General features: G+C 42.4%; 3 protein-coding genes and 1 long non-coding RNA gene across 9 annotated transcripts in view; 1 reads left to right on the top strand and 3 right to left on the bottom strand.

Moving 5' to 3' along the window:
* si:ch211-67f24.7 (uncharacterized) overlaps positions 1–3,291 on the bottom strand; it is a 35,300-nt gene extending 32,009 nt beyond the window's left edge. The window contains exon 1 of one of the 2 annotated variants that reach the window (XM_014195354.2): positions 3,069–3,291. In XM_014195354.2, the coding sequence (XP_014050829.1) occupies positions 3,069–3,087 (19 nt within the window). In that variant the 5' untranslated portion in view covers positions 3,088–3,291. The remainder of the gene's footprint in view (positions 1–3,068) is intronic. The other variant, XM_014195417.2, reaches the window with a different exon arrangement.
* Positions 3,292–3,410: 119 nt separating this feature from the next.
* Positions 3,411–5,652, top strand: cdkn3 (cyclin dependent kinase inhibitor 3). 4 transcript variants are annotated; one of them, XM_014193228.2, is made up of 7 exons: positions 3,411–3,517; positions 3,960–4,044; positions 4,185–4,285; positions 4,594–4,816; positions 5,005–5,036; positions 5,132–5,235; positions 5,445–5,607. In XM_014193228.2, exons 2-7 carry the CDS (start codon positions 3,965–3,967, stop codon positions 5,529–5,531), a joined length of 627 nt encoding a protein of 208 aa, XP_014048703.1. In that variant the 5' UTR covers positions 3,411–3,517; positions 3,960–3,964; the 3' UTR covers positions 5,532–5,607.
* Positions 5,653–6,208: 556 nt separating this feature from the next.
* Positions 6,209–23,825, bottom strand: cnih1 (cornichon family member 1). 2 transcript variants are annotated; one of them, XM_014193511.2, is made up of 6 exons: positions 23,537–23,825; positions 20,613–20,681; positions 18,297–18,344; positions 12,729–12,841; positions 10,255–10,398; positions 6,209–7,459 (listed from the first exon to the last, which is right to left on the bottom strand). In XM_014193511.2, the coding sequence occupies exons 1-6, from the start codon at positions 23,615–23,617 to the stop codon at positions 7,432–7,434; spliced, it is 483 nt and encodes a 160-aa protein (XP_014048986.1). In that variant the 5' UTR covers positions 23,618–23,825; the 3' UTR covers positions 6,209–7,431.
* Positions 20,182–20,601, bottom strand: LOC123730795 (uncharacterized). The gene is made up of 3 exons (XR_006762225.1): positions 20,342–20,601; positions 20,240–20,309; positions 20,182–20,191 (listed from the first exon to the last, which is right to left on the bottom strand). It is a non-coding gene; the product is annotated as an uncharacterized lncRNA (long non-coding RNA).
* Positions 23,826–26,501: the final 2,676 nt, after the last annotated feature.

Here is a 26,501-nt window from a genome sequence, read left to right as displayed (position 1 = left end):
TCTTAAGGGCTGCGGCTGTGGAGAGGAATCAGTTTTCTTTCTGTTATACCCTTCACTGTGCATGAATGTAACAACTGTGAGTACAGTATTTGTTTCCTCATGTTTTCTGACGGAGTTGTCATTATTTTGGTCATATTCTTGTCATGTAGTATTTTATGCACTTGTTTTTATGCCTGCTAATTAACTTTTCCTGTCATATTAGCTGGCTAGCTAACTAAGTTGTTGCCATTTTGTGTCTCGTTTTGAATCATTATATATATATATAAACAGTACCAGTTAAAAGTTTGGACACACCTACTGATTCAAGGGTTTTTCTTTCTTCTTACTATTTTCTACATTGTAGAATAATTGTGAAGGCATCAAAACTATGAAATAACACTTATGGAATCATGTAGTAACTAAAAAAATGTTAAACAAATAAAAATACATTTTAGATTCTTCAAAGTAGCCACCCTTTGCCTTGATGACAGTTTTGCACACTCTTGGCATTCTCTCAACCAGCTTCACCTGGAATGCTTTTCAGTCCAACAGAAGGAGTTCCCACATATACTGAGCACTGTTGGCTGCTTTTCCTTCACTCTGTGGTCCAACTCATCCCAAACCATCTCAATTGGGTTGAGGTCGGGTGATTGTGGAGGCCAGGTCATTTGATGCAGCACTCCATCACTCTCCTTCTTGGTCAAATATCCCTTACACAGACTGGAGGTGTGTTTTGGGTCATTGTCCTGTTGAAAAACAAATGATAGTCCCACTAAGCGCAAACCAGATGGGATGGCATATCGCTGCAGAACGCTGGTTAAGTGTGCCTTGAATTCTAAATAAATCACTGCCAATGTCACCAGCAAAACACCATCACACCTCCGCCTCCATGCTTCACAGTGGGAACCACACATGCAGAGGTCATCCGTTCACCTACTCTGCATCTCACAAAGACACAGCGGTTGGAACCAAAAATCTAAAATTTGGACTCATCAGACCAAAGGACAGATGTCCACCGGTCTAATGTCCATTGTTCATGTTTCTTGGTCCAAGCAAGTCTCTTCTTCTTATTGGAGTCCTTTAGTAGTGGTTTCTTTGTAGCAATTCGACCATGAAGGCCTGATTCACGCAGTCTCCTCTGAACAGTTGATGTTGAGATGTGTCTTTTACTTGAACACTGTGAAGCATTTATTTGGGCTGCAATTTCTGAGGCTGGTATGGACTTTGTCTTGTACCAAATAGGGCTATCTTCTGTATACCACCCCTACCTTGTCACAACACAACTGATTGGCTCAAACGCATTAAGATGGGAAGAAATTCCACAAATGAACTTTTAACAAGGCACACCTGTTAATTGAAATGCATTCCAGGTGACTACCTCATGAAGCTGGTTGAGAGAATGTCAAGAGTTTTCAAAGCTGTCATCAAGGGTGGCTACTTTGCAGAATCTCAAATATAAAATATATTTTGATTTGTTTAACACTTTTTTTGGTTACTACATGATTCCATATGTGTTATTTCATAGTTTCGATGTCTTCACTATTATTGTACAATGTAGAAAACAATAAAAAATAAAGAAAAACCCTTGAATGAGTAGGTGTGTCCAAACATTTGACTGGTACTGTATATGTATGTATGTATGTATGTGTGTGTGTGTGTGTGTGTGTGTGTGTGTGTGTGTGTGTGTGTGTGTGTGTGTGTGTGTGTGTGTGTGTGTGTGTGTGTGTGTGTGTGTGTGTGTGTGTGTGTGTGTGTGTGTTATATATGTATTATCATAGCAGAGGAGAATTGTTTAGCTCTAGTGCTTTTGCTATTTGCTTCTTAATATGTGCTTTATTCTAAGATGTCAAACCATTGTATTGATTCTATTTGATCGTTTAACTTTCAGACCACAGTGTACGCACACACAACACTGGACAACAGCAGCTTAACGATGGTACAGAAGCCTGAACTTTATGTTAAACCTACCATCAAGATTAAAGATCAGTAAACTGAGGAACAGTCTCTCTCCTGTGTCCCTCTACCCGGAGTACAATCATCTCCATGTCTTTGCCTATTCACACCAGCAATAAATATCACAGGTTTTATCCTCTTCAACATGGCATTACCTCTCAGATCACAGGTTAGCACAGAGAGCAGAGCTCCATAATTCCTCTGGGAATGAATCCTTCCTATCCTCCAACCCAGATTGGATATCAGGGAGGGACACAACAGTGACAAAGACCCGGCATTTAACCTCATTTTCTCTCTGTCTGCTCTGCTCTCTCTGTAGTCACGGTAACCTCTTCCTAACCATATAGATATCATCTATAGAATGAGTTTATCACTCAAATTGCCAGGGTTTAAAAGCTCTTTCTATAGATTCTATGTTCCTGACTAACCTAGTCACTGACTGACCCAATAAATCATGTTAAAAAAAACCATAGAATAAAAGTTTAGTATTTCATTATAAAATACAAAGTGCAACATTAACGAGTTGATAGTCCTGCCGACCTGACTGAATGTTATTTCCTGCTCTCTGTCTTGATAAATATTTTTCGAGAAGGAAACCTGCACCAAATCATAAATGTAGTATACTTATTGTACTCTAGTCAGTGGTCTGACGGTGTCTGTTTATAGTACCCAAGCTAGAACTGCCCCTGCCAGCAATTCCCCTGGTGAGGGGGAAGTGACTAACCTGCCAAACGGCTCTACACTGCAGGGGCGAAAGACAGAGGCCAAACTACCTCCTTCTAAGCCTAACAGCAGAAGGACAGATCAGATACAGGATTATAACATAAAGACAACCCATACACCAGTTAATACCTACAAGTTTTCAGATGTTAACCAGTTGATAAGTAATTCTATTCTCTATTCTATTTTAATATATTAGGTTCACTGGAAAGAAAAAGTGATATCTGAAATCCTGTTTTAAAACATTAATATGAAATTACAATGTATCACCTTTGTTCTTTAAAAATAACAGTTACATGTAAAAGTTATAATAATTATGTAGTCTAAAATCAAGTCAACCTACCGATAGAAAAGGATGAAACATCTTCAAATGAAATTCTACTAACAATTTGATGATACTATAAATGTTATCTTACCGTTATTTGCCACCGCCATTCAGATCATCAAGAAATATCTCATCGCGTGAAATTTGCTCCATCCAAATCCACTTATTTTAGCCAAAAAAATGACATTTCATGAATTTGGAACTGCGCTTGTGGAGGAGCCCTGAACCTTTGGTAACAGGTGCATTTGTGCAAAAAAAAAGGGGGGGGATGATGCACCGACGGATCCTTGATACAGTTCGTATCTCCTGGGTGCGTTCACGCAAAACGAACAACCTGCGTTTAATATAAACGAATGAGTTGTTTTGACTCTCCGGGATACTCCGCGCCGTACATCGAGTGCACTCCGGGGCGTGGACGAGTAGAGCGTGGATCTGATTGGCTGGCTTGGGACGCTCGTCTGTTTTTAAATCGTAGCTGTCTAGCTTTTCATGAAAACGATCTGTCAAAATTGATTGGGACGTCAATTCATTGTGTATTTGGTAAGAAAAGTTTTTAATTTTTAGCGTCTGATTAACTTAAGGCTCATGTTCTCACGGTGCCATTAAAAATAAAATAAAAAAATAAATGTGCTTTCCATTAGCGTTAACTAGCTAGCACGATGGTAACTCCATAGCTAGGTCAGCCGGCTAATGTTCGTTAGCTCGTTTATCATTCATATCAAATTATTATCTAGCTACCTAACAATTTCATGTCTAACACTGATTCCCCATTAACACAGATATGAGAGATCTTACAGGAGTTAACTTGAAACAGCACTTGACCAAGACGGTCATGTAAACATGGAATATGTCTGTGTGTTTGGTCGCCAGTAGCCCGGTGCACCTACTTGTTCTGTCATTACAGTAACTAGCTAGCTAGCTGTTAATGTCGTTTTAAAAATGTGTGTGACTGACAACTTCCTTCCAACCCTGCCTCAGACAGAAACAATGAGGACCAGTGAGTTTGATTCATCCTCTGATGAAGAGGACGTTTGTGAAGAGCATCTGACACCTTTCCAGATCTCCTGGCAAGTTGCTAACTGACACATGACTCAGGGCAAAGGTCACTGTCCTGGTTACACATGTCACTGATCAAGTAGGTGACCCATGTATCTATACATAGTTTAACGGACCTGGTAGAACATTGATCAACCATTCTCCCTGACAGGTTGCCCTTGTCCATAGTGGACTGTTCTCTGTTTCTTGGCATATGTCCTTTGCCAGGGTGCAAATTCAAAGATATCAGAAGAAATTTACTGAGAGATGTTGGTAAGTTGACCTATTTCTGTGAATCAAGTGTCCTAACAGTAGGCTAATTCCCCTGAGAGGCTATGGTGCGACTGGATGAGTTGTGGACTGTTATGTCTTTGTCATCATGGGTAATCATTGTCAGTGGGAGGGGAGGCGGGGAAATCTTCTCTCTGTCTTTTGGTGCAGTCAAGGCCGACGTGACTGTAGTGTTGTTCTGAATCCGCTTGTTGACATTGTGTCCCCAAACACAAATTTTTTTTTTTATAAGGGGGGGGGGGGGGATTTGGTCCACATGCCTACAGTATCTTCACATCTTTTTTGTCCAGGTGAGCTGCAGAACCAGGGGGTGCAGGATGTGTTTGTGTTCTGTACCAGAGGAGAGCTCCATAAGTACCGTGTGCCTAGCTTGCTGGAGACCTACAGGCAACAGGGGCTCGTGGTGCACCACCTGCCCTTCCCTGATGGGGGCACCCCTGAACTGCAGCAGTGCTGCCAGATACTGGAGGGACTGCAAGCCAACCTACACAACAACAGGAAGACTGTCATCCAGTGAGTAGGAAAGAGGAGTAATTCGGATTACAGACGGTGTCATGCCATAAAATCATGCACCTTTCACAAGTTCATTGTTTGACTTGATGTATTAATTTTAGTTTGTTTTTAAAGTGCCGGTAGCACGTTCCTGTCTTCACAAAACGAACAAGTGTTTAACTACTAATATTCTGTGCTTCTCTCGCCAGTTGTTATGGAGGCCTGGGTCGCTCTGGACTAAGTACGAATTATTATTTTTTTTGCTTGTCAGTCATTTTGCCTCAACGTCATCAACATGACTCTGAACGGGTGTCTCTGTCCATCTGTCTTCAACAGTTGCTGCCTGTCTGCTGCTTCAGCTGTCCGTCTCCATGACTCCCAACAAAGCCATCGAGCTCCTGAGAGAGCACAGAGGGGGTGGGGCCATTCAGACAGTCAAGGTGAGGAGACACTTCTAATCTTTCTATATAAAAAAATAAAAATAATCTCTTATTGAAGCCTGGTCCCAGATCTGTTTGTGCTCTTGCCAGCTCCATTGCTGAGCCATAAATTCATTGTCAAGAGAGCAGAAACAGATCTGGAACCACTAATGTATTGTCTGTCCAGATTTTCTGTTATAATTTCCTCTTTTTTTTCTCTCCCCAATCAGCAATACAACTTCCTGCATGAGTTCCGGGAAAAATACTCTGCCTACCAAGAAACCAAAGCAGTCTCAGAGCGATCGGTGTCACGATGATACTATTCCCCTTCATCAACTGAGCTCTGTCTTTTTAAATTAATTTGGAGTAATAAAAGCATTGAATGAATATCAACCTCTCTCAGACGGTTTGATATGTGTTCTCTTATAGCACTTTTTTAAAAGGATGTAGTTTGTTCTAAGCCCTTTTGTTCTTAAACTAAAAGTTTTAGGGATTATCGTGTTGTGCTCTATCTGCTTTACATTGTGATTGATGAATGAGTGCCTGTGATATGGGTTTGCAAGAACTATTTGAATCAAAATGAGCAAATAGTGGCTTCTATTAAGCAGGACTGTTGTCTGAGGCGTGAGCTCCACGTTTGTACAGCATAATGGTAGATCAGCTCTGTCCATCGAGCCAGGAAATTAAACCAATCTGGTGCACATCAGTGTACTGGGCGTAGGCTTATTTGGAGTCATTCACTAGTTGTGATTTGGGTCTAGATTCAATCTGTACTGTGGAAGGATCCGCTTTAAAGACTAAGGTCATTTTTCGTATGGGGCCGATTATATGCAGTTCTCAGAACATTGCCTTTAAAACGTGTTTAGACTTGAATATTTTCCTTGGTGAAATTAGCTACTCTAGTATGAACATGTGGAAATTAAAGTGAAGGAAAGAAATTTACTTCCTGATGACTTTTCAGGTTGGGGGGAAAAATAGTCAATTACAGAAGACATTGGGATAAATATTCTTTATCTTTTAAAAAGTTGTCATTCTTGCAAATGGAAATCAAATAAAGACAACCTGATTAAAAATCCTGAAATCTGCAAGTTTGAGAGAAACATCACTGCTCCAGCAACATCCAGTCCCAATATAATAGGAGTGTAAAACTCTGCAAAAGACATTCTCGAATAAATAAATTGATATTTTTGGTAGCCAAAATTGAAATCTACATTTAAGCCAATGCAATAACGTAAAGCCAAATCAACAGGTACATTATGGAATTGGTTGTTTTGAGAGTATATAACAGGTTACACAGATATGCCTCAGGAACGTTTTTATGATCACACATTTCAGAAATGTCTACTTGGGATTGCTGTAGCGTCACATCAAATAGCCTATTAGCATCTACAGACAAAAACACCCCTTATTAAAAGCAAGTATGTATAACAAGGGCTACAAAAAGTAGAATGATAAGTCTTCAGAAAGCATGGTAAACCTAAAAAAAAAATCTATGAAATAGTTTAAGATATAAGACAACCATTCTGATTGTCCCAGTCTGTGCAACACATTCTCCTTCAGGTGATCAAGATAAGACTCAACCCTTTATACACACACACACCTATTTAGGTGAGTTCTAGTTTTCAAATGTGTCTGGGCAGGAAAAGTATTTAATATTCTACAATTGAATAACCATGTAATTATGATAACCCCAACACAAAATAATTTTCACAAGCTTGGCATATAATTCACATCCAAAATACCTTAATACAGCATTTATTAAATCAGCAATACAGCTCTGAATATAACTGACGATGCTGATCATAACAGAATCTCTTCTAATTTGTAAACAGTCAAAAGTAGGGAGGGTGTCCAAAAAAAAACATGATAAACTATTTGAAATCAATTTTAAAGCATCAGATAATCACATAATGGAAAAGAATCCAACGGTCTGTCTTCCTCTCAGACAGCATTCAGTGGACTGACTAAAACTATGAACGAGAGGAAAGCTGTGACCCAAATTGAAGATAAAAAATAAAGAGGGAGAAGTATTTTTTGTATAGTAATGGCCGCTCTGCTCTGTGCTGGGTGGGGGGGGGTTTAGTCCATCCGGTTGAAACGGCGGACATCTTGTATCACTCTGTGGTAAATGGTCAGTCTTCCTGCAGGTCCCGGTTTCAGCTTCTCCACTAAAACCACAGTGTTTCATCTCGTACATGCAGATCCTTCCTCTGACCTCTAAGAGCTCACCAACACGTAGATCATCCTGTTAGAGAAAAAAATATCATGAAAATAAAGAGCATTGTTTAAGGTGTTGATGTTTACATCGATTCTCTGGCGTATCGCCTGGAGTGAAGACTGGATAAAAAAAATACTGACATGACTTAACGGTGTGATATTCATTAGGATAATTATTTGAAACAGAGAAGATGAGCTCTTGTAAGATTTTCAGTGCATTTACTATAAAGGGCAAGTAACACTTAAAAACAAAGGAAAACCAGACAGCCTTGAATAGGCAGATACCCGTAGAGATAGTAGAGGAGGTAGAGATAATAACATACCCGTAGAGATAGTAGAGGAGGTAGAGATAATAACATACCCGTAGAGATAGTAGAGGAGGTAGAGATAATAACATACCCGTAGAGATAGTAGAGGAGGTAGAGATAATAACATACCCGTAGAGATAGTAGAGGAGGTAGAGATAATAACATACCCGTAGAGATAGTAGAGGAGGTAGAGATAATAACATACCCGTAGAGATAGTAGAGGAGGTAGAGATAATAACATACCCGTAGAGATAGTAGAGGAGGTAGAGATAATAACATACCCGTAGAGATAGTAGAGGTAGAGATAATAACATACCCAAAGAGATAGTAGAGGAGGTAGAGATAATAACATACCCGTAGAGATAGTAGAGGAGGTAGAGATAATAACATACCCGTAGAGGTAGAGATAATAACATACCCATAGAGATAGTAGAGGTAGAGATAATAACATACCCATAGAGATAGTAGAGGAGGTAGAGATAATAACATACCCGTAGAGATAGTAGAGGAGGTAGAGATAATAACATACCCGTAGAGATAGTAGAGGAGGTAGAGATAATAACATACCCATAGAGATAGTAGAGGAGGTAGAGATAATAACATACCCGTAGAGATAGTAGAGGTAGAGATAATAACATACCCATAGAGATAGTAGAGGAGGTAGAGATAATAACATACCCATAGAGATAGTAGAGGAGGTAGAGATAATAACATACCCGTAGAGATAGTAGAGGTAGAGATAATAACATACCCATAGAGATAGTAGAGGAGGTAGAGATAATAACATACCCATAGAGATAGTAGAGGAGGTAGAGATAATAACATACCCGTAGAGATAGTAGAGGAGGTAGAGATAACATACCCGTAGAGATAGTAGAGGAGGTAGAGATAATAACATACCCGTAGAGATAGTAGAGGAGGTAGAGATAATAACATACCCATAGAGATAGTAGAGGAGGTAGAGATAATAACATACCCGTAGAGATAGTAGAGGAGGTAGAGATAATAACATACCCATAGAGATAGTAGAGGAGGTAGAGATAATAACATACCCGTAGAGATAGTAGAGGAGGTAGAGATAATAACATACCCGTAGAGATAGTAGAGGAGGTAGAGATAATAACATACCCATAGAGATAGTAGAGGAGGTAGAGATAATAACATACCCGTAGAGATAGTAGAGGTAGAGATAATAACATACCCATAGAGATAGTAGAGGAGGTAGAGATAATAACATACCCATAGAGATAGTAGAGGAGGTAGAGATAATAACATACCCATAGAGATAGTAGAGGAGGTAGAGATAATAACATACCCGTAGAGATAGTGAGGAGGTAGAGATAATAACATACCCATAGAGATAGTAGAGGAGGTAGAGATAATAACATACCCATAGAGATAGTAGAGGAGGTAGAGATAATAACATACCCGTAGAGATAGTAGAGGAGGTAGAGATAACATACCCGTAGAGATAGTAGAGGAGGTAGAGATAATAACATACCCGTAGAGATAGTAGAGGAGGTAGAGATAATAACATACCCGTAGAGATAGTAGAGGTAGAGATAATAACATACCCGTAGAGATAGTAGAGGAGGTAGAGATAATAACATACCCATAGAGATAGTAGAGGAGGTAGAGATAATAACATACCCGTAGAGATAGTAGAGGAGGTAGAGATAATAACATACCCGTAGAGATAGTAGAGGAGGTAGAGATAATAACATACCCATAGAGATAGTAGAGGAGGTAGAGATAATAACATACCCATAGAGATAGTAGAGGAGGTAGAGATAATAACATACCCATAGAGATAGTAGAGGAGGTAGAGATAATAACATACCCATAGAGATAGTAGAGGAGGTAGAGATAATAACATACCCATAGAGATAGTAGAGGAGGTAGAGATAATAACATACCCATAGAGATAGTAGAGGAGGTAGAGATAATAACATACCCATAGAGATAGTAGAGGAGGTAGAGATAATAACATACCCGTAGAGATAGTAGAGGAGGTAGAGATAATAACATACCCATAGAGATAGTAGAGGAGGTAGAGATAATAACATACCCATAGAGATAGTAGAGGAGGTAGAGATAATAACATACCCATAGAGATAGTAGAGGAGGTAGAGATAATAACATACCCGTAGAGATAGTAGAGGAGGTAGAGATAATAACATACCCATAGAGATAGTAGAGGAGGTAGAGATAATAACATACCCATAGAGATAGTAGAGGTAGAGATAATAACATAGCCATAGAGATAGTAGAGGAGGTAGAGATAATAACATACCCATAGAGATAGTAGAGGTAGAGATAATAACATACCCAAAGAGATAGTAGAGGAGGTAGAGATAATAACATACCCGTAGAGATAGTAGAGGAGGTAGAGATAACATACCCGTAGAGATAGTAGAGGAGGTAGAGATAATAACATACCCATAGAGATAGTAGAGGAGGTAGAGATAATAACATACCCGTAGAGATAGTAGAGGAGGTAGAGATAATAACATACCCATAGAGATAGTAGAAGAAGGAGAGGAGGTAGAAGGCCAGTTTGCACCAGCCCTCCTTTTGACAGAAAGCCAGGATGTCAGCGTTCATGATTGTTGTTGGATCATAGAGACCTGGACCACTCATCACCGGCCGGCTCATATACCTTCAGAAAAACACACGAGACAAATGTATGATATACCTTTATGAAACATATGAAACATTTATACCTGCATGAAAACACGAGACATTAGCTGTGTTCGAATACTCATACTAACCGCACTATTTGTGATGTAATTTGAGTACGTAGTATGCTTATTGGTCATAGTATAGATGGGTAGTATGCTAAAAGTTCCCAGATGTCGTACTACATTCGCCAAAATACAAAGTATACAAGCAGTGGACACTATTTCCATGCTTTTAGGGCCCATAATGCAATTCTTCAGAAAATTTGGCGTGGCTTAATAACGTTTTCAGATTTGAAGAAAATGTCGGAAAATATGAAGCCGAAGTCCGACGAGAGCGGAATACAAATTCATCGCTTTAACTAATGACAAATGTTGAGCAGTGTAATCAAGTAGTGACTTTTCAAATAAGCTACACGTTATGTTGGCCGACAATTTTTTTTGCCTACGCTATCCTTACGCATAGCATTACAGCAGTATGTACCTGTATGTTAACTAGCTAGCCTTACGCATAGCATTACAGCAGTATGTACCTGTATGTTAACTAGCTATCCTTACGCATAGCATAGCATTACAGCAGTATGTACCTGTATGTTAACTAGCTAGCCTTACACATAGCATTACAGCAGTATGTACCTGTATGTTAACTAGCTAGCCTTACGCATAGCATATCATTACAGCAGTATGTACCTGTATGTTAGCTAGCTAGCCTTACGAACCACATAGCATATCATTACAGCAGTATGTACCTGTATGTTAGCTAGCTAGCCTTACGAACCACATAGCATATCATTACAGCAGTATGTACCTGTATGTTAGCTAGCTAGCCTTACGAACCACATAGCATATCATTACAGCAGGGTGTTCCCGTATGTTAGCTACGCTAGCCTTACGAACCACATAGCATATCATTACAGCAGTATGTACCTGTATGTTAGCTAGCTAGCCTTACGAACCACATAGCATATCATTACAGCAGTATGTACCTGTATGTTAGCTAGCTAGCCTTACGAACCACATAGCATATCATTACAGCGGTATGTACCTGTATGTTAGCTAGCTAGCCTTACGAACCACATAGCATATCATTACAGCAGTATGTACCTGTATGTTAGCTAGCTAGCTAACGCTAGTTGGCTACCAAAAGATGGAACTTGCCAGTATATTAACTACATGATACCTAACTAACTACCCAAAGTTTATTGACTTGATTACTCAAGTCATTCTTAGCTAAGTGGTAAAATCATTGTGCCTTCTCAATGGACATAAATTACCTCTGGCTATCTACTCCGATTTCAGACCACTTTCGTCTTAGTGTGCCAGAGCTCAGAATAACTGATGAATTTACGAACGTGCAACACCAGTTGAATGGCCGGTGTCGGTAAACGTCGGCAAAAAAAGCATAATTAAGTTAGTCACCAACGCTCTGGATAACATGAAAACAGCCTAACCAGCTCTGCTAGGGAAAGTAAAATGGTAATTTGTGTCTGGAAGTAGCTAGTCTCTCTCCGAGAGGGACATGCTCTGAATTTACAAATGCCCTGAGCGCGCACTGGCACTTCAGATTGAATTTACAAACACACCCGAAGTCGTAAAATATCTAGCTAGTCATTTGTTATGCTAAAAAGCTAGCAAGAGGTTGCATGGCAACAGCATCAACTTCCGGTAGACAGACTTAGTGCTAGTACGCTCAACTGAAAGGATACCGTTTGTTTACAGTATAGTATATACTCATTAATTAAGTATGTAGTATACAGTATGTTAGTATGGGTATTCAAACACAGCTATTTACTCATAACTAAAGGAACGCATTACACATTTACTTATAGAAAAGAAATGAAGTATTTCTGCATACCAGCATTGAAACAGTACAAATAGCTGTGTTCAGCTTGGTTTCTAAGTCAATTACACTGGTTTCTGTAGAAACTAAACTAAAAACCCTGAAAGGCAGCATCACAAAACGGCAGCATAACCCAAGCAGAAAAATCAGTCACCCAGGTCGAGATTAAATCAAGTTGTTTTCAACAAATCGTGAAAAAATGACAATAGCAGCTGTAAGGGTCTACGTTGCAGCGGGAATATCTAAGGGTTAGAATGTTGTAATGTAAAGCTTGTATTCAATCTGATCCAACTTGACATTTAAAAAAAAAAAGGTTCATTTCAGATTGATGTTGACATCTGCAGCGTTTTTCCATTAATGTGATATATGCCGACGCGGAAACATTGCCTTTAAAAAAAGCACATAGGTCGACAGCGCTCCCAAGGATTGAATCCCGGGTCAAAGTGAAGATTGTTCTGGACGTGTACATACCTCCAGACGTGGTAGGCCAGCAGTGGCATGTTGAGGCCTAGGGTGAGCCACTCAGCAGCACACAGGAACATCACGCAGAAAAACACATGGATGAGATACTCCGGGAGCACAAGCTGGGAGGAGCATGTAAACAACAACAACATTAGTAAACAACACATTATTAGCCTTATACTGAGGGAGTCATACGAACAAGACTAGAGTCAGGAAGAGTCTCTGTAGGCTGCCTCAGACCGGTCTACAGATTGGACTAGAGTCAGGAAGAGTCTCTGTAGGCTGCCTCAGACCGGTCTACAGATTGGACTAGAGTCAGGAAGAGTCTCTGAAGGCTGCCTCAGACCGGTCTACAGATTGGACTAGAGTCAGGAAGAGTCTCTGAAGGCTGCCTCAGACCGGTCTACAGATTGGACTAGAGTCAGGAGGAGTCTCTGTAGGCTGCCTCAGACCGGTCTACAGATTGGACTAGAGTCAGGAGGAGTCTCTGAAGGCTGCCTCAGACCGGTCTACAGATTGGACTAGAGTCAGGAAGAGTCTCTGTAGGCTGCCTCAGACTGGTCTACAGATTGGACTAGAGTCAGGAAGAGTCTCTGAAGGCTGCCTCAGGCCGGTCTACAGATTGGACTAGAGTCAGGAAGAGTCTCTGTAGGCTGCCTCAGACTGGTCTACAGATTGGACTAGAGTCAGGAAGAGTCTCTGAAGGCTGCCTCAGACCGGTCTACAGATTGGACTAGAGTCAGGAGGAGTCTCTGTAGGCTGCCTCAGACCGGTCTACAGATTGGACTAGAGTCAGGAGGAGTCTCTGAAGGCTGCCTCAGACCGGTCTACAGATTGGACTAGAGTCAGGAAGAGTCTCTGTAGGCTGCCTCAGACCGGTCTACAGATTGGACTAGAGTCAGGAGGAGTCTCTGTAGGCTGCCTCAGACCGGTCTACAGATTGGACTAGAGTCAGGAGGAGTCTCTGAAGGCTGCCTCAGACCGGTCTACAGATTTCAGATATTAAACTGACTCGTTATAAACTGAAATAGACTGTAGAATACACCTATAAATCAGGAAATAGACATCTCAAAATCTCTCAGATTGCTTTACAATTGATGTTAATAAATATATGACCAGAGCAATAAAGTGCACAGGACACCATGAACATGAACTAAGTAGACATTGGAACTAACAGTCAGATTTTATCAACATTTTGAAGAGACAGTTCCCCCCCCTCCCCGAGCACACACACACACATTGTTAATGATTTGATCACACGTTTACATTACTATACATCATACAGTAGATGCTCATTGCACAAGACCTTGGGGGTGGTTAGCAGGGCAGAGAACAGAATGCATCTTTCACCATTCATGCACTACCAAGAGACATACGATATGGAACATGCATCATAATCATAGGTTTGGACCAGAGAGAGGACACCAGACCGGAGGAATCAACTCACAGCTAGGCTGCGTCCAAATGGCAACTCATTCCCTATAAAAATAAAAAATAAAGTGCACTACTTTAGAACAAAGCCCTATGGTTACTCTATGGGCCCCGGCCTGGTCAAAAGTAGTGCACCGTGTAGGGAATAGGGTGCCTTTTGGGACGCAGTTCTCTCCCGTCTGTCTGTCCCATAGGACAGGGTTACTGTGACGTCATCTGGTGTAGGCTCAGGCTTGTGAGGAGGAGGAGGGGCAGATGGAATCACTACATGCATTTCACCAATGAGGGGTGGTTCAGGATGACCCGCCACTTCCCACAGATGGAGGGGGGGGAGATGGAGGACACAGTGGGTTTCATCCCTGCACTGTATTGCTACATTTAAAAAACATGTGGAAGGAGATTTTATGTTACACAAGAGCGTAACGTAGTAGAAGGTTTTAGGGTCTGCGTCCTAAATGGAACCCTATTTGCTATAGGGACTATGGTCAAAAGTAGTGCACTATATAGGGAATAGGGTGCCATTTGGGACACAGACTATACGATGTTGCCCATAGGAGAAAACCGAACTATTACGGGCAAATTTGGTTACTCAAGATTAAACCCGTGAACTCAAATCTGCAGGTCTGTGACGCAGCGCCCATCTTGAACAGAACTAGAACTCACACTATATTCCCTACACAGTGCCCTACTTTTGACTAGGGCCCATAAGGCTCTGGTCTAAAGGGCCATGGTCAAAAGTGGTGCACTAATATGGGGAGTAAGGTGCCATTTGAGATTCACCCTATGCCTAGGTGAATTCATGTTTTATGTAAGGTAACGCTACCCGTCTTTACTATCCAATCAGTGATTCCTACATAATGTTTATCTAGAGGGTGTAAGTAAGATTCTACAGCCATCTGTTCCAAACCCCGAGGTGACCATATATAGGCTTGAGCCAAAGTCTAGTCAAATCTACTGTCGTTGTGTTTACACAACAACTCTTAAACTCCGAAACGCTAGTCTAGAAAGCATGACGGTCAAGCAATTTGGGATGAAAATTCTCAGCATTTTACAGGACTACTTTATTTTGACAACTTAGAAATGATTCTTATGCTGCTGCTTTAAAAACTGGTAACCTTGGACTAGTTAAGGCATACAAAGGCAGTAGTGTTGTGGTACCACAACAACTCTGAATGATCCAGGCCAGGGTAATACAGCACCGATTAACCAGTCCAGAGATCCACAGTAATACAGCACCGATTAACCAGTCCAGAGATCCACAGTAATACAGCACCGATTAACCAGTCCTGAGATCCACAGTAATACAGCACCGATTAACCAGTCCTGAGATCCACAGTAATACAGCACCGATTAACCAGTCCAGAGATCCACAGTAATACAGCACCGATTAACCAGTCCTGAGATCCACAGTAATACAGCACCGATTAACCAGTCCAGAGATCCACAGTAATACAGCACCGATTAACCAGTCCTGAGATCCACAGTAATACAGCACCGATTAACCAGTCCTGAGATCCACAGTAATACAACACAGATTAACCAGTCCTGAGATCCACAGTAATACAGTACAGATTAACCAGTCCTGAGATCCACAGTAATACAACACAGATTAACCAGTCCTGAGATCCACAGTAATACAGCACCGATTAACCAGTCCTGAGATCCACAGTAATACAGTACAGATTAACCAGTCCAGAGATCCACAGTAATACAGTACCGATTAACCAGTCCTGAGATCCACAGTAATACAGTACCGATTAACCAGTCCAGAGATCCACAATAATACAGCACCGATTAACCAGTGCTGAGATCCACAGTAATACAGTACAGATTAACCGGTCCTGAGATCCACAGTAATACAGTACAAATTTACCAGTCCAGAGATCCACAGTAATACAGTACAGATTAACCAGTCCAGAGATCCACAGTAATACAGTACAGATTAACCAGTCCTGAGATCCACAGTAATACAGTACAGATTAACCAGTCCTGAGATCCACAGTAATACAGTACAGATTAACCAGTCCTGAGATCCACAGTAATACAGTACAGATTAACCAGTCCTGAGATCCACAGTAATACAGTACAGATTAACCAGTCCTGAGATCCACAGTAATACAGTACAGATTAACCAGTCCTAAGATCCACAGTAATACAGTACAGATTAACCAGTCCTGAGATCCACAGTAATACAGTACAGATTAACCAATCCTGAGATCCACAGTAATACAACACAGATTAACCAGTCCTGAGATCCACAGTAATACAGTACAGATTAACCAGTCCTGAGATCCACAGTAATACAGTACAGATTAACCAGTCCTGAGATCCACAGTAATACAGTACAGATTAACCAGTCCTGAGATCCACAGTAATACAGTACAGATTAACCAGTCCTAAGATCCACAGTAATACAGTACAGATTAACCAGTCCTGAGATCCACAGTAATACAGTACAGATTAACCAATCCTGAGATCCACAGTAATACAACACAGATTAACCAGTCCTGAGATCCACAGTAATACAGTACAGATTAACCAGTCCTGAGATCCACAGTAATACAACACAGATTAACCAGTCCTGAGATCCACAGTAATACAACACAGATTAACCAGTCCTGAGATCCACAGTAATACAGTACAGATTAACCAGTCCTGAGATCCACAGTAATACAGTACAGATTAACCAGTCCTGAGATCCACAGTAATACAGTACAGATTAACCAGTCCTGAGATTCACAGTAATACAGTACAGATTAACCAGTCCTGAGATCCACAGTAATACAACACAGATTAACCAGTCCTGAGATCCACAGTAATACAACACAGATTAACCAGTCCAGAGATCCACAGTAATACAGTACAGATTAACCAGTCCTGAGATCCACAGTAATACAGTACAGATTAACCAGTCCTGAGATCCACAGTTAATTTAATCCCATAAAATATCCTTTCTAACGCCTGTTCAACTGTCGGAGACCAGTCAGGGCAATTAGAGTACTCCTTCTTTAAATATTGAATTATAACCTAACCTATTAAAATGTAGGCTTGGCCCTACTTAAAATCTCTCCTTGGGAAATAAAGAGTATTCCCATTAAATCCTCGGCCAACTAGTGAATAAATAGGTCTAATGGTTCATTTTAATATTGGGGATATTACAAGAGTATTCTTATCACAACACTATATGGAAACAAAAGGGTAGGTTGTATAGAATCATGCATGTTCTGAGCATTTGCAAGTCTTTTCAGTTAACATCTGTACGTACGTAGTGTTATATAGTCAATAACATTGGTACCTACATTGATGCGTCTCCGCACATCCCAATGCTTTTGAGGAACCCTCTTCCAGTGTAATACAAATAAACTACACTTCCTACGGACCAAGGCCCCTCTTGGTGTGCGTCCCAAATGGCACCCTGCTCCCTATGGGGGCCTTGGTCAAAAGTAGTGCACTAAATAGGGAATAGGGTGCCGTTTGGGATACACTTCCTTAATGATTATAAATGAAAGCGTACACAAAAAACGTTTCATCCCAGTTTTCACCCCTTTCCTTACGCTTTAACATATGAAATCTGAAGCAATGAAAAGCCAGTTACACACATAGAAACATAGCAGGCTGGTAAAAGTGGTTGAAACTACGGTAAGTCTATCCTATAAGCTACTGTACTCTCCAATCGTGAAGGATCTATATCTCATGGGGAAAATGGGCTTGGTGATACAAAAAGGTGCGCACACACACACACAGGAAGCAATGCAGCGTAGTAACATGTGTACATGACTGGTATGCTACTGACTCAGGCATGACAAAGAACAAAAAGGGAGAAGTGGTAATGAAATCTGACAGTTTAAACTTCATCACGGGACTCAACTCTTGAGGATTGTTAGTCCGAGTCGAGGTCTAACATCCTATAAAACGGCACTGAGCCGGGTTTGGCTATGCCAAGACATTTTGTAATATCAATGAGCACAGAAAGCTGAGACTTCAATCCATAACCCTGATGTAAATGAGTCCAACGAGGACAGCTATTCTGAGAATTGTTCACTGAAAAGACGTTTGCAAACACTCCTCCCCCCCGTGCAGAATGACAGACTGGAGACTGAACTTGAAACCGAAACTGGCATTTTATAATCGAAGATTGGTACAAACCTTCAACGCAATTTTGACTCTTTTAATCTTTTTGACCTTTTCAACTGTCTTTATGCCGATAAAAATTGTAGATAAAAAAAAAAAAAATGTGTTAGGAGTTTGACAACTGACAAGATCACTGTAGATTAACAGTCAAATACTCAGGTTGGAATGAAGCATAACAGTGCAGCAGAGAAATCCATCCTTAGTGTGACCACTAGGCCGTAACCTCATCCCTCCTTAGTGTGACCACTAGGCCGTAACCTCATCCCTCCTTAGTGTGACCACTAGGCCGTAACCTCATCCATCCTTAGTGTGACCACTAGGCCGTAACCTCATCCATCCTTAGTGTGACCACTAGGCCGTAACCTCATCCCTCCTTAGTGTGACCACTAGGCCGTAACCTCATCCATCCTTAGTGTGACCACTAGGCCGTAACCTCATCCCTCCTTAGTGTGACCACTAGGCCGTAACCTCATCCATCCTTAGTGTGACCACTAGGCCGTAACCTCATCCATCCTTAGTGTGACCACTAGGCCGTAACCTCATCCCTCCTTAGTGTGACCACTAGGCCGTAACCTCATCCATCCTTAGTGTGACCACTAGGCCGTAACCTCATCCCTCCTTAGTGTGACCACTAGGCCGTAACCTCATCCCTCCTTAGTGTGACCACTAGGCCGTAACCTCATCCCTCCTTAGTGTGACCACTAGGCCGTAACCTCATCCCTCCTTAGTGTGACCACTAGGCCGTAACCTCATCCATCCTTAGTGTGACCACTAGGCCGTAACCTCATCCCTCCTTAGTGTGACCACTAGGCCGTAACCTCATCCCTCCTTAGTGTGACCACTAGGCCGTAACCTCATCCATCCTTAGTGTGACCACTAGGCCGTAACCTCATCCCTCCTTAGTGTGACCACTAGGCCGTAACCTCATCTATCCTTAGTGTGACCACTAGGCCGTAACCTCATCCCTCCTTAGTGTGACCACTAGGCCGTAACCTCATCCATCCTTAGTGTGACCACTAGGCCGTAACCTCATCCATCCTTAGTGTGACCACTAGGCTGTAACCTCATCCATCCTTAACCTCATCCCTCCTTAGTGTGACCACTAGGCCGTAACCTCATCCATCCTTAACCTCATCCCTCCTTAGTGTGACCACTAGGCCGTAACCTCATCCATCCTTAACCTCATCCATCCTTAGTGTGACCACTAGGCCGTAACCTCATCCATCCTTAACCTCATCCCTCCTTAGTGTGACCACTAGGCCGTAACCTCATCCATCCTTAACCTCATCCATCCTTAGTGTGACCACTAGGCCGTAACCTCATCCATCCTTAGTGTGACCACTAGGCCGTAACCTCATCCCTCCTTAGTGTGACCACTAGGCCGTAACCTCATCCCTCCTTAGTGTGACCACTAGGCCGTAACCTCATCCATCCTTAGTGTGACCACTAGGCCGTAACCTCATCCCTCCTTAGTGTGACCACTAGGCCGTAACCTCATCTATCCTTAGTGTGACCACTAGGCCGTAACCTCATCCCTCCTTAGTGTGACCACTAGGCCGTAACCTCATCCCTCCTTAGTGTGACCACTAGGCCGTAACCTCATCCATCCTTAGTGTGACCACTAGGCCGTAACCTCATCCCTCCTTAGTGTGACCACTAGGCCGTAACCTCATCTATCCTTAGTGTGACCACTAGGCCGTAACCTCATCCCTCCTTAGTGTGACCACTAGGCCGTAACCTCATCCATCCTTAGTGTGACCACTAGGCCGTAACCTCATCCATCCTTAGTGTGACCACTAGGCTGTAACCTCATCCATCCTTAACCTCATCCCTCCTTAGTGTGACCACTAGGCCGTAACCTCATCCATCCTTAACCTCATCCCTCCTTAGTGTGACCACTAGGCCGTAACCTCATCCATCCTTAACCTCATCCATCCTTAACCTCATCCATCCTTAACCTCATCCCTCCTTAGTGTGACCACTAGGCCGTAACCTCATCCATCCTTAGTGTGACCACTAGGCCGTAACCTCATCCATCCTTAACCTCATCCATCCTTAACCTCATCCCTCCTTAGTGTGACCACTAGGCCGTAACCTCATCCATCCTTAACCTCATCCCTCCTTAGTGTGACCACTAGGCCGTAACCTCATCCATCCTTAGTGTGACCACTAGGCCGTAACCTCATCCATCCTTAACCTCATCCCTCCTTAGTGTGACCACTAGGCCGTAACCTCATCCATCCTACTACACGCATTATAGAAAGCATATCAGCATTTGGTCAAAGAAGCCAGGAGTAAGACATCACCTGCAACCATACATGTTTTACTTACCGGATTCAATGTGTTACATTGATCTATGGGATTCTTGTAATCAGTCTTCAGTTCATCAAATGCAATTATCTGTAGAGAAAGAGAACATATGTTTAAGTAAATGACTTCATCCCACATCTTGTATGACAGAGACAACGGCATCATTAATCAAAAACAACGATTGCAAATCATCAAGATTGGCATTTTTGAATCTGAGCGTAAATAGTCTAATAGAGTAAAAAAAAAAATCAACCTTGTCCGAGAGAGATTTACATGGTTATCAAAACGTCACGCCAGGGTAAACCTACATGAAACACAGCCCTTATTTTAAGTGTTTCTAAAATCCCTTATGGGGAAAATTAATGGTGGAAAAAACGATTGGAATCATTTCCCTGTTCGACCGCTAGGTTTTATGGTTATTCAGACACGTCCACTGTGGCGCTCTATGGCCATTAACAGTTTTTATTTTATCTTTATTTAACGAGGCAAGTCAGTTAAGAACAGATTCTTATTGTGGGTTAACTGCCTTGTTCAGGAGCAGAACAACAGATTTTTACCTTGTCAGCTCGGGGATTCGATCCAGCAACCTTTCAGGTTACTTGTCCAACGCCCTAACCACTAGGCTACCTGCTGGTTACTAGTCCAACGCTCTAACCACTAGGCTACCTGCCGGTTACTAGTCCAACACACTAACCACTAGGCTAACTGCCGGTTACTAGTCCAACGCTCTAACCACTAGGCTACCTGCCGGTTACTAGTCCAACGCTCTAACCACTAGGCTACCTGCCGGTTACTAGTCCAACGCTCTAACCACTAGGCTACCTGCCGGTTACTAGTCCAACGCTCTAACCACTAGGCTACCTGCCGGTTACTAGTCCAACGCTCTAACCACTAGGCTACCTGCCGGTTACTAGTCCAACGCACTAACCACTAGGCTACCTGCCGGTTACTAGTCCAACGCTCTAACCACTAGGCTACCTGCCGGTTACTAGTCCAACGCTCTAACCACTAGGCTACCTGCCGGTTACTAGTCCAACGCTCTAACCACTAGGCTACCTGCCGGTTACTAGTCCAACGCTCTAACCACTAGGCTACCTGCTGGTTACTGCTCTAACCACTAGGCTACCTGCTGGTTACTGCTCTAACCACTAGGCTACCTGCTGGTTACTGCTCTAACCACTAGGCTACCTGCTGGTTACTGCTCTAACCACTAGGCTACCTGCTGGTTACTGCTCTAACCACTAGGCTACCTGCTGGTTACTGCTCTAACCACTAGGCTACCTGCTGGTTACTGCTCTAACCACTAGGCTACCTGCTGGTTACTGCTCTAACCACTAGGCTACCTGCTGGTTACTGCTCTAACCACTAGGCTACCTGCTGGTTACTGCTCTAACCACTAGGCTACCTGCTGGTTACTGCTCTAACCACTAGGCTACCTGCTGGTTACTGCTCTAACCACTAGGCTACCTGCTGGTTACTGCTCTAACCACTAGGCTACCTGCTGGTTACTGCTCTAACCACTAGGCTACCTGCTGGTTACTGCTGTAACCACTAGGCTACCTGCTGGTTACTGCTGTAACCACTAGGCTACCTGCTGGTTACTGCTGCTCTAACCACTAGGCTATCTGCTGGTTACTGCTCTAACCACTAGGCTATCTGCTGGTTACTGCTCTAACCACTAGGCTATCTGCTGGTTACTGCTCTAACCACTAGGCTATCTGCTGGTTACTGCTCTAACCACTAGGCTATCTGCTGGTTACTGCTCTAACCACTAGGCTACCCTGCTGGTTACTGCTCTAACCACTAGGCTACCCTGCTGGTTACTGCTCTAACCACTAGGCTACCCTGCTGGTTACTGCTCTAACCACTAGGCTACCCTGCTGGTTACGGCTCTAACCACTAGGCTACCCTGCTGGTTACGGCTCTAACCACTAGGCTACCCTGCTGGTTACTGCTCTAACCACTAGGCTACCCTGCTGGTTACTGCTCTAACCACTAGGCTACCCTGCTGGTTACTGCTCTAACCACTAGGCTACCCTGCTGGTTACTGCTCTAACCACTAGGCTACCCTGCTGGTTACTGCTCTAACCACTAGGCTACCCTGCTGGTTACTGCTCTAACCACTAGGCTACCCTGCTGGTTACTGCTCTAACCACTAGGCTACCCTGCTGGTTACTGCTCTAACCACTAGCCTACCTGCTGGTTACTGCTCTAACCACTAGGCTACCTGCTGGTTACTGCTCTAACCACTAGGCTACCTGCTGGTTACTGCTCTAACCACTAGGCTACCTGCTGGTTACTGCTCTAACCACTAGGCTACCTGCTGGTTACTGCTCTAACCACTAGGCTACCCTGCAGCCCGCTCAGTGAGAGGAAAACCAACTGTTTGTTTACAATGTACTAGCTAACGTTAGCTACAACAACGGCTTGTACAGCCAGCACAGGGGCTAAAACATGATGCAGGCATGTGGATTAATAACTAGCATCCCAACAACAGTCTTTAATTAATTATTATATTAGCTAGCCATCTTATCTTAGTTGGCCAACTGACGTTACTGTGTCCACCCGTTTAGATACCTCCATATAGCTAGGAAGCTACCGTTAACTAGCAATCAGAAACTGACGTTACCGTATAAAAGCTAGCTAAATGCTAACGGGTGGCTAGCTACGTATCATATGTTTTAAATTTCGAGTAAAAATAAATAGCTACCCATTTGTCTCTGGGTAACTAGTTAGGCTATATATTCTGGTCGTGGATATAAACACGATTTAGTATTTTCGGTCCAACAACACGAATTGGTGTGTGCCATTCATTCTTGGTTAGCTAACGGTTGACAAGCCTGTTTCGCCACTAGTTTAGAACAAAAACATTGGGATAATCTATATAATAATACCTACATTTACTTTCAAACCGTACTGTTTGATTAAGACACCAATATACTCACATGCCAAATGGCGAAGAAAATAAGAGCAGCCGTAAGCAATAGAGCAAGCATGTAACAAAAGGCCGCGAATGTGAACGCCATTTTTTGTATGTGTAGCTTACTGACTGATGTAGCTAGACACAGGAGAGGTTAGAAACTACAGAATGGATTGATGGCAGAGAAACCAGACCGGAAGGGAAGGAGGAAGGGAGGAAGGGAGGGAAGGGAGGACAGAGGGAGGGAGGACAGAGGGCGAGGAGGAAGGGAGGGAGGTAGGGAGGACAGAGGGAGGGTGGGAGGGAGGAAGGGAGGACAGAGGGAGGGAAGGGAGGGTGGGAGGGAGAAAGGGAGGGACAGAGGACAGGAAGGGAGGGGAAGGAAGGGAGGGAGGACAGAGGGAGGGTGGGAGGGAGGAAGGAAGGGAGGACAGAGGGAGGGAAGGGAGGGTGGGAGGGAGAAGGGGAGGGAGGGGGAGGAAGGAAGGAAGGAAGGGAGGGAGGGAGGGAGGACAGAGGGAGGGAGAAAGGGAGGGACAGAGGACGGGAAGGGAGGAAGGGAGGGAGGACAGAGGGAGGGTGGGAGGGAGGACAGAGGGGAGGGAAGGGAGGGTGGGAGGGAGAAAGGGAGGGAGGGAGGGGAGGGAGGGGGGAGGAAGGGAGGGGGGGAGGAAGGAAGGGAGGACAGAGGGAGGGAGGTAGGAAGGGAGGTAGGGGAGGGAGGAAGGGAGGGAGGTAGGAAGGGAGGGAGGGAGGGAGGGGAACAGGGTATCAACACATATTTCCCTTCCTCCGGGTGCGTTCCAACAGTGTCCCGACAGGCGCATTTTTGGCAACACGGGAATTTCAAGACAAAATAAGCATTTGAGACCCCCCCACCTTGAAAAAAATTGTTTTAAGTAATTAATTTCCATATTATGATCGGACATAAATTATAACAGACACACGTAAGAGATTCAACGTGGTGATTTTGGATATTAATGCATAAAACAACATTAAACATTTTTGTTTTATTGGGACAAGTGTATAAAGCATGGAAAAATACTAATATTTCACAAGTTTCACTCACACCATTGGGTAGCTGAATATGTTACATGTTTCACTCACACCATTGGGTAGCTGAATATGTTACATGTTTCACTCACACCACTGGGTAGCTGAATATGTTACATGTTTGAGATGCTGTTTTGTTAAGAAAAAAATGAATAAAAGCTGTTGATCTGAGAAAGTACAGAACTATTATAGGAAAAATACATCAATTCAGAGCGACCAAGACACTTAATAAGCCACATGTTTTCACAAGGATATAGCTATATCTTATTCATGAATGCAGGTTGAAGAATTCATCCCAAAGGCTGATTATCTCCATGTATCAGTTCCAAATGGCAGCCTATTCCCTTCATAGTGCACTATAAAACCAATAGGACTCTGGTCAAAAGAAGTGCACTATAAAACCAATAGGACTCTGGTCAAAAGAAGTGCACTATAAAACCAATAGGACTCTGGTCAAAAGAAGTGCACTATAAAAGGGAATAGGGTGCCATTTGGAATACATTCCATATTATCTCAAAAAAATAAAAATTGATAATTATCCAACTACTGTAGTGTTTAACCTTAACACACTATCAGCAACTTCCCCCTTGGATTGTCATTTGCATGCATGTTCTCTATATTATTGCTTGTGTCAACCAAAGTATGCCAATTTTTTAAAATTCATTATTGAGGATACATTCACTGTGTAAAACAAAGAACATGCAATACATACTGACACACTATTGAAGGTTTGTGTTTGGGATTGTTGTTGTTATAATGCAAACTGTCGGACAAAGACACACTGACGAAAGCATGCACTTGTATATACACAGTAGCTTAACACATCAAAGTAATTTTTTTTTTAGAACCGATTATTAAGCATTTTCATTGTTCACATTGACACCAGCTGATTGCACAATTCAGAGTAAAAACAGGAATGTTCCAGTACAGTTCATATATACGGACTATGAGGCGATGTTTAAAGCTGTAGTCTTATTTTGCTTTTCAATGTCACGTTTCAGCAGATGGGAAGACATGTCATAATGTACATCCCAAATGGCACCCTATTCCCTTTTTATAATGCACTTCTTTTGACCAGAGTCCCATGGACCCATAGTGCACTATACAGGTAAAAGAGTGTAACTTGGGATGTACACATTGTTTGTTTACATTTTAAATCTGTTCTTCAGAAGAATACTCTGATGGAAAGAGAGAGAGAGGCTTAAGGAATATTACCAGTCTAAATGTAATACAGTATACTTTTAGGTCGGTTTCCCAGACATACTGTATATTAAGACTAGTCCTGGACTAACAGGCATGTTCAATGGGCGAAAGTGCTTTTTTCATGTCCAAGACTAGTCTTACTTTATGCCCAGGAAACCGGCCCTTCATGTTTTTTTTTTAACGCCTGCTAAAATAAAGGATTTAAAAGGCAAAAAGATGATTCTCTAATCTCCCAGTGTATTCACACCTGTCCAAGGTTGGGACTCAGACTGATGTTTATACATATAAAGAGTCAGGTTTCCCAGACACACATTAACTGAGTCTCCATTGAAATTGCTTTCTAGTTCAGGACTAGGCTTAATCCATGTCTGACAAACTGCTCCTAAATCAAACACGAGGTTTCTTTCAAGAATGTTCTAGACGCAGAAGAAAAGCACACCTATTTAGGCGAGGTGCTGGCTAGCGGAGTGGAACACTTTAAAAAAATATATATAAAGGAGAGCTGCACACACTCTAGGAGCTCAGACGCAAAAATGTTTATGTCCAACGTTTCGACAGACAAGCTGTCTTCATCAGGGTAAAAAAAAAATCAAACACAAGGTTTCTTTCAAGAATGTATCAATGAAAATCTTTGTAAGCAAAACAGGTGCTGCACTTTGAAGGGCACAGCTCAATGGAATAATAGTGTCCCAAATGGCACCCTATTCCATATATAGTGCACTACGTATGACCAA

Source organism: Salmo salar, chromosome ssa01 (assembly GCF_905237065.1).
Source record: "Salmo salar chromosome ssa01, Ssal_v3.1, whole genome shotgun sequence".
Classification (NCBI taxonomy): domain Eukaryota; kingdom Metazoa; phylum Chordata; class Actinopteri; order Salmoniformes; family Salmonidae; genus Salmo; species Salmo salar.
The sequence above is the reverse complement of the archived record's forward strand: the minus strand, read 5'-3'. Positions and strand labels throughout refer to the sequence as shown.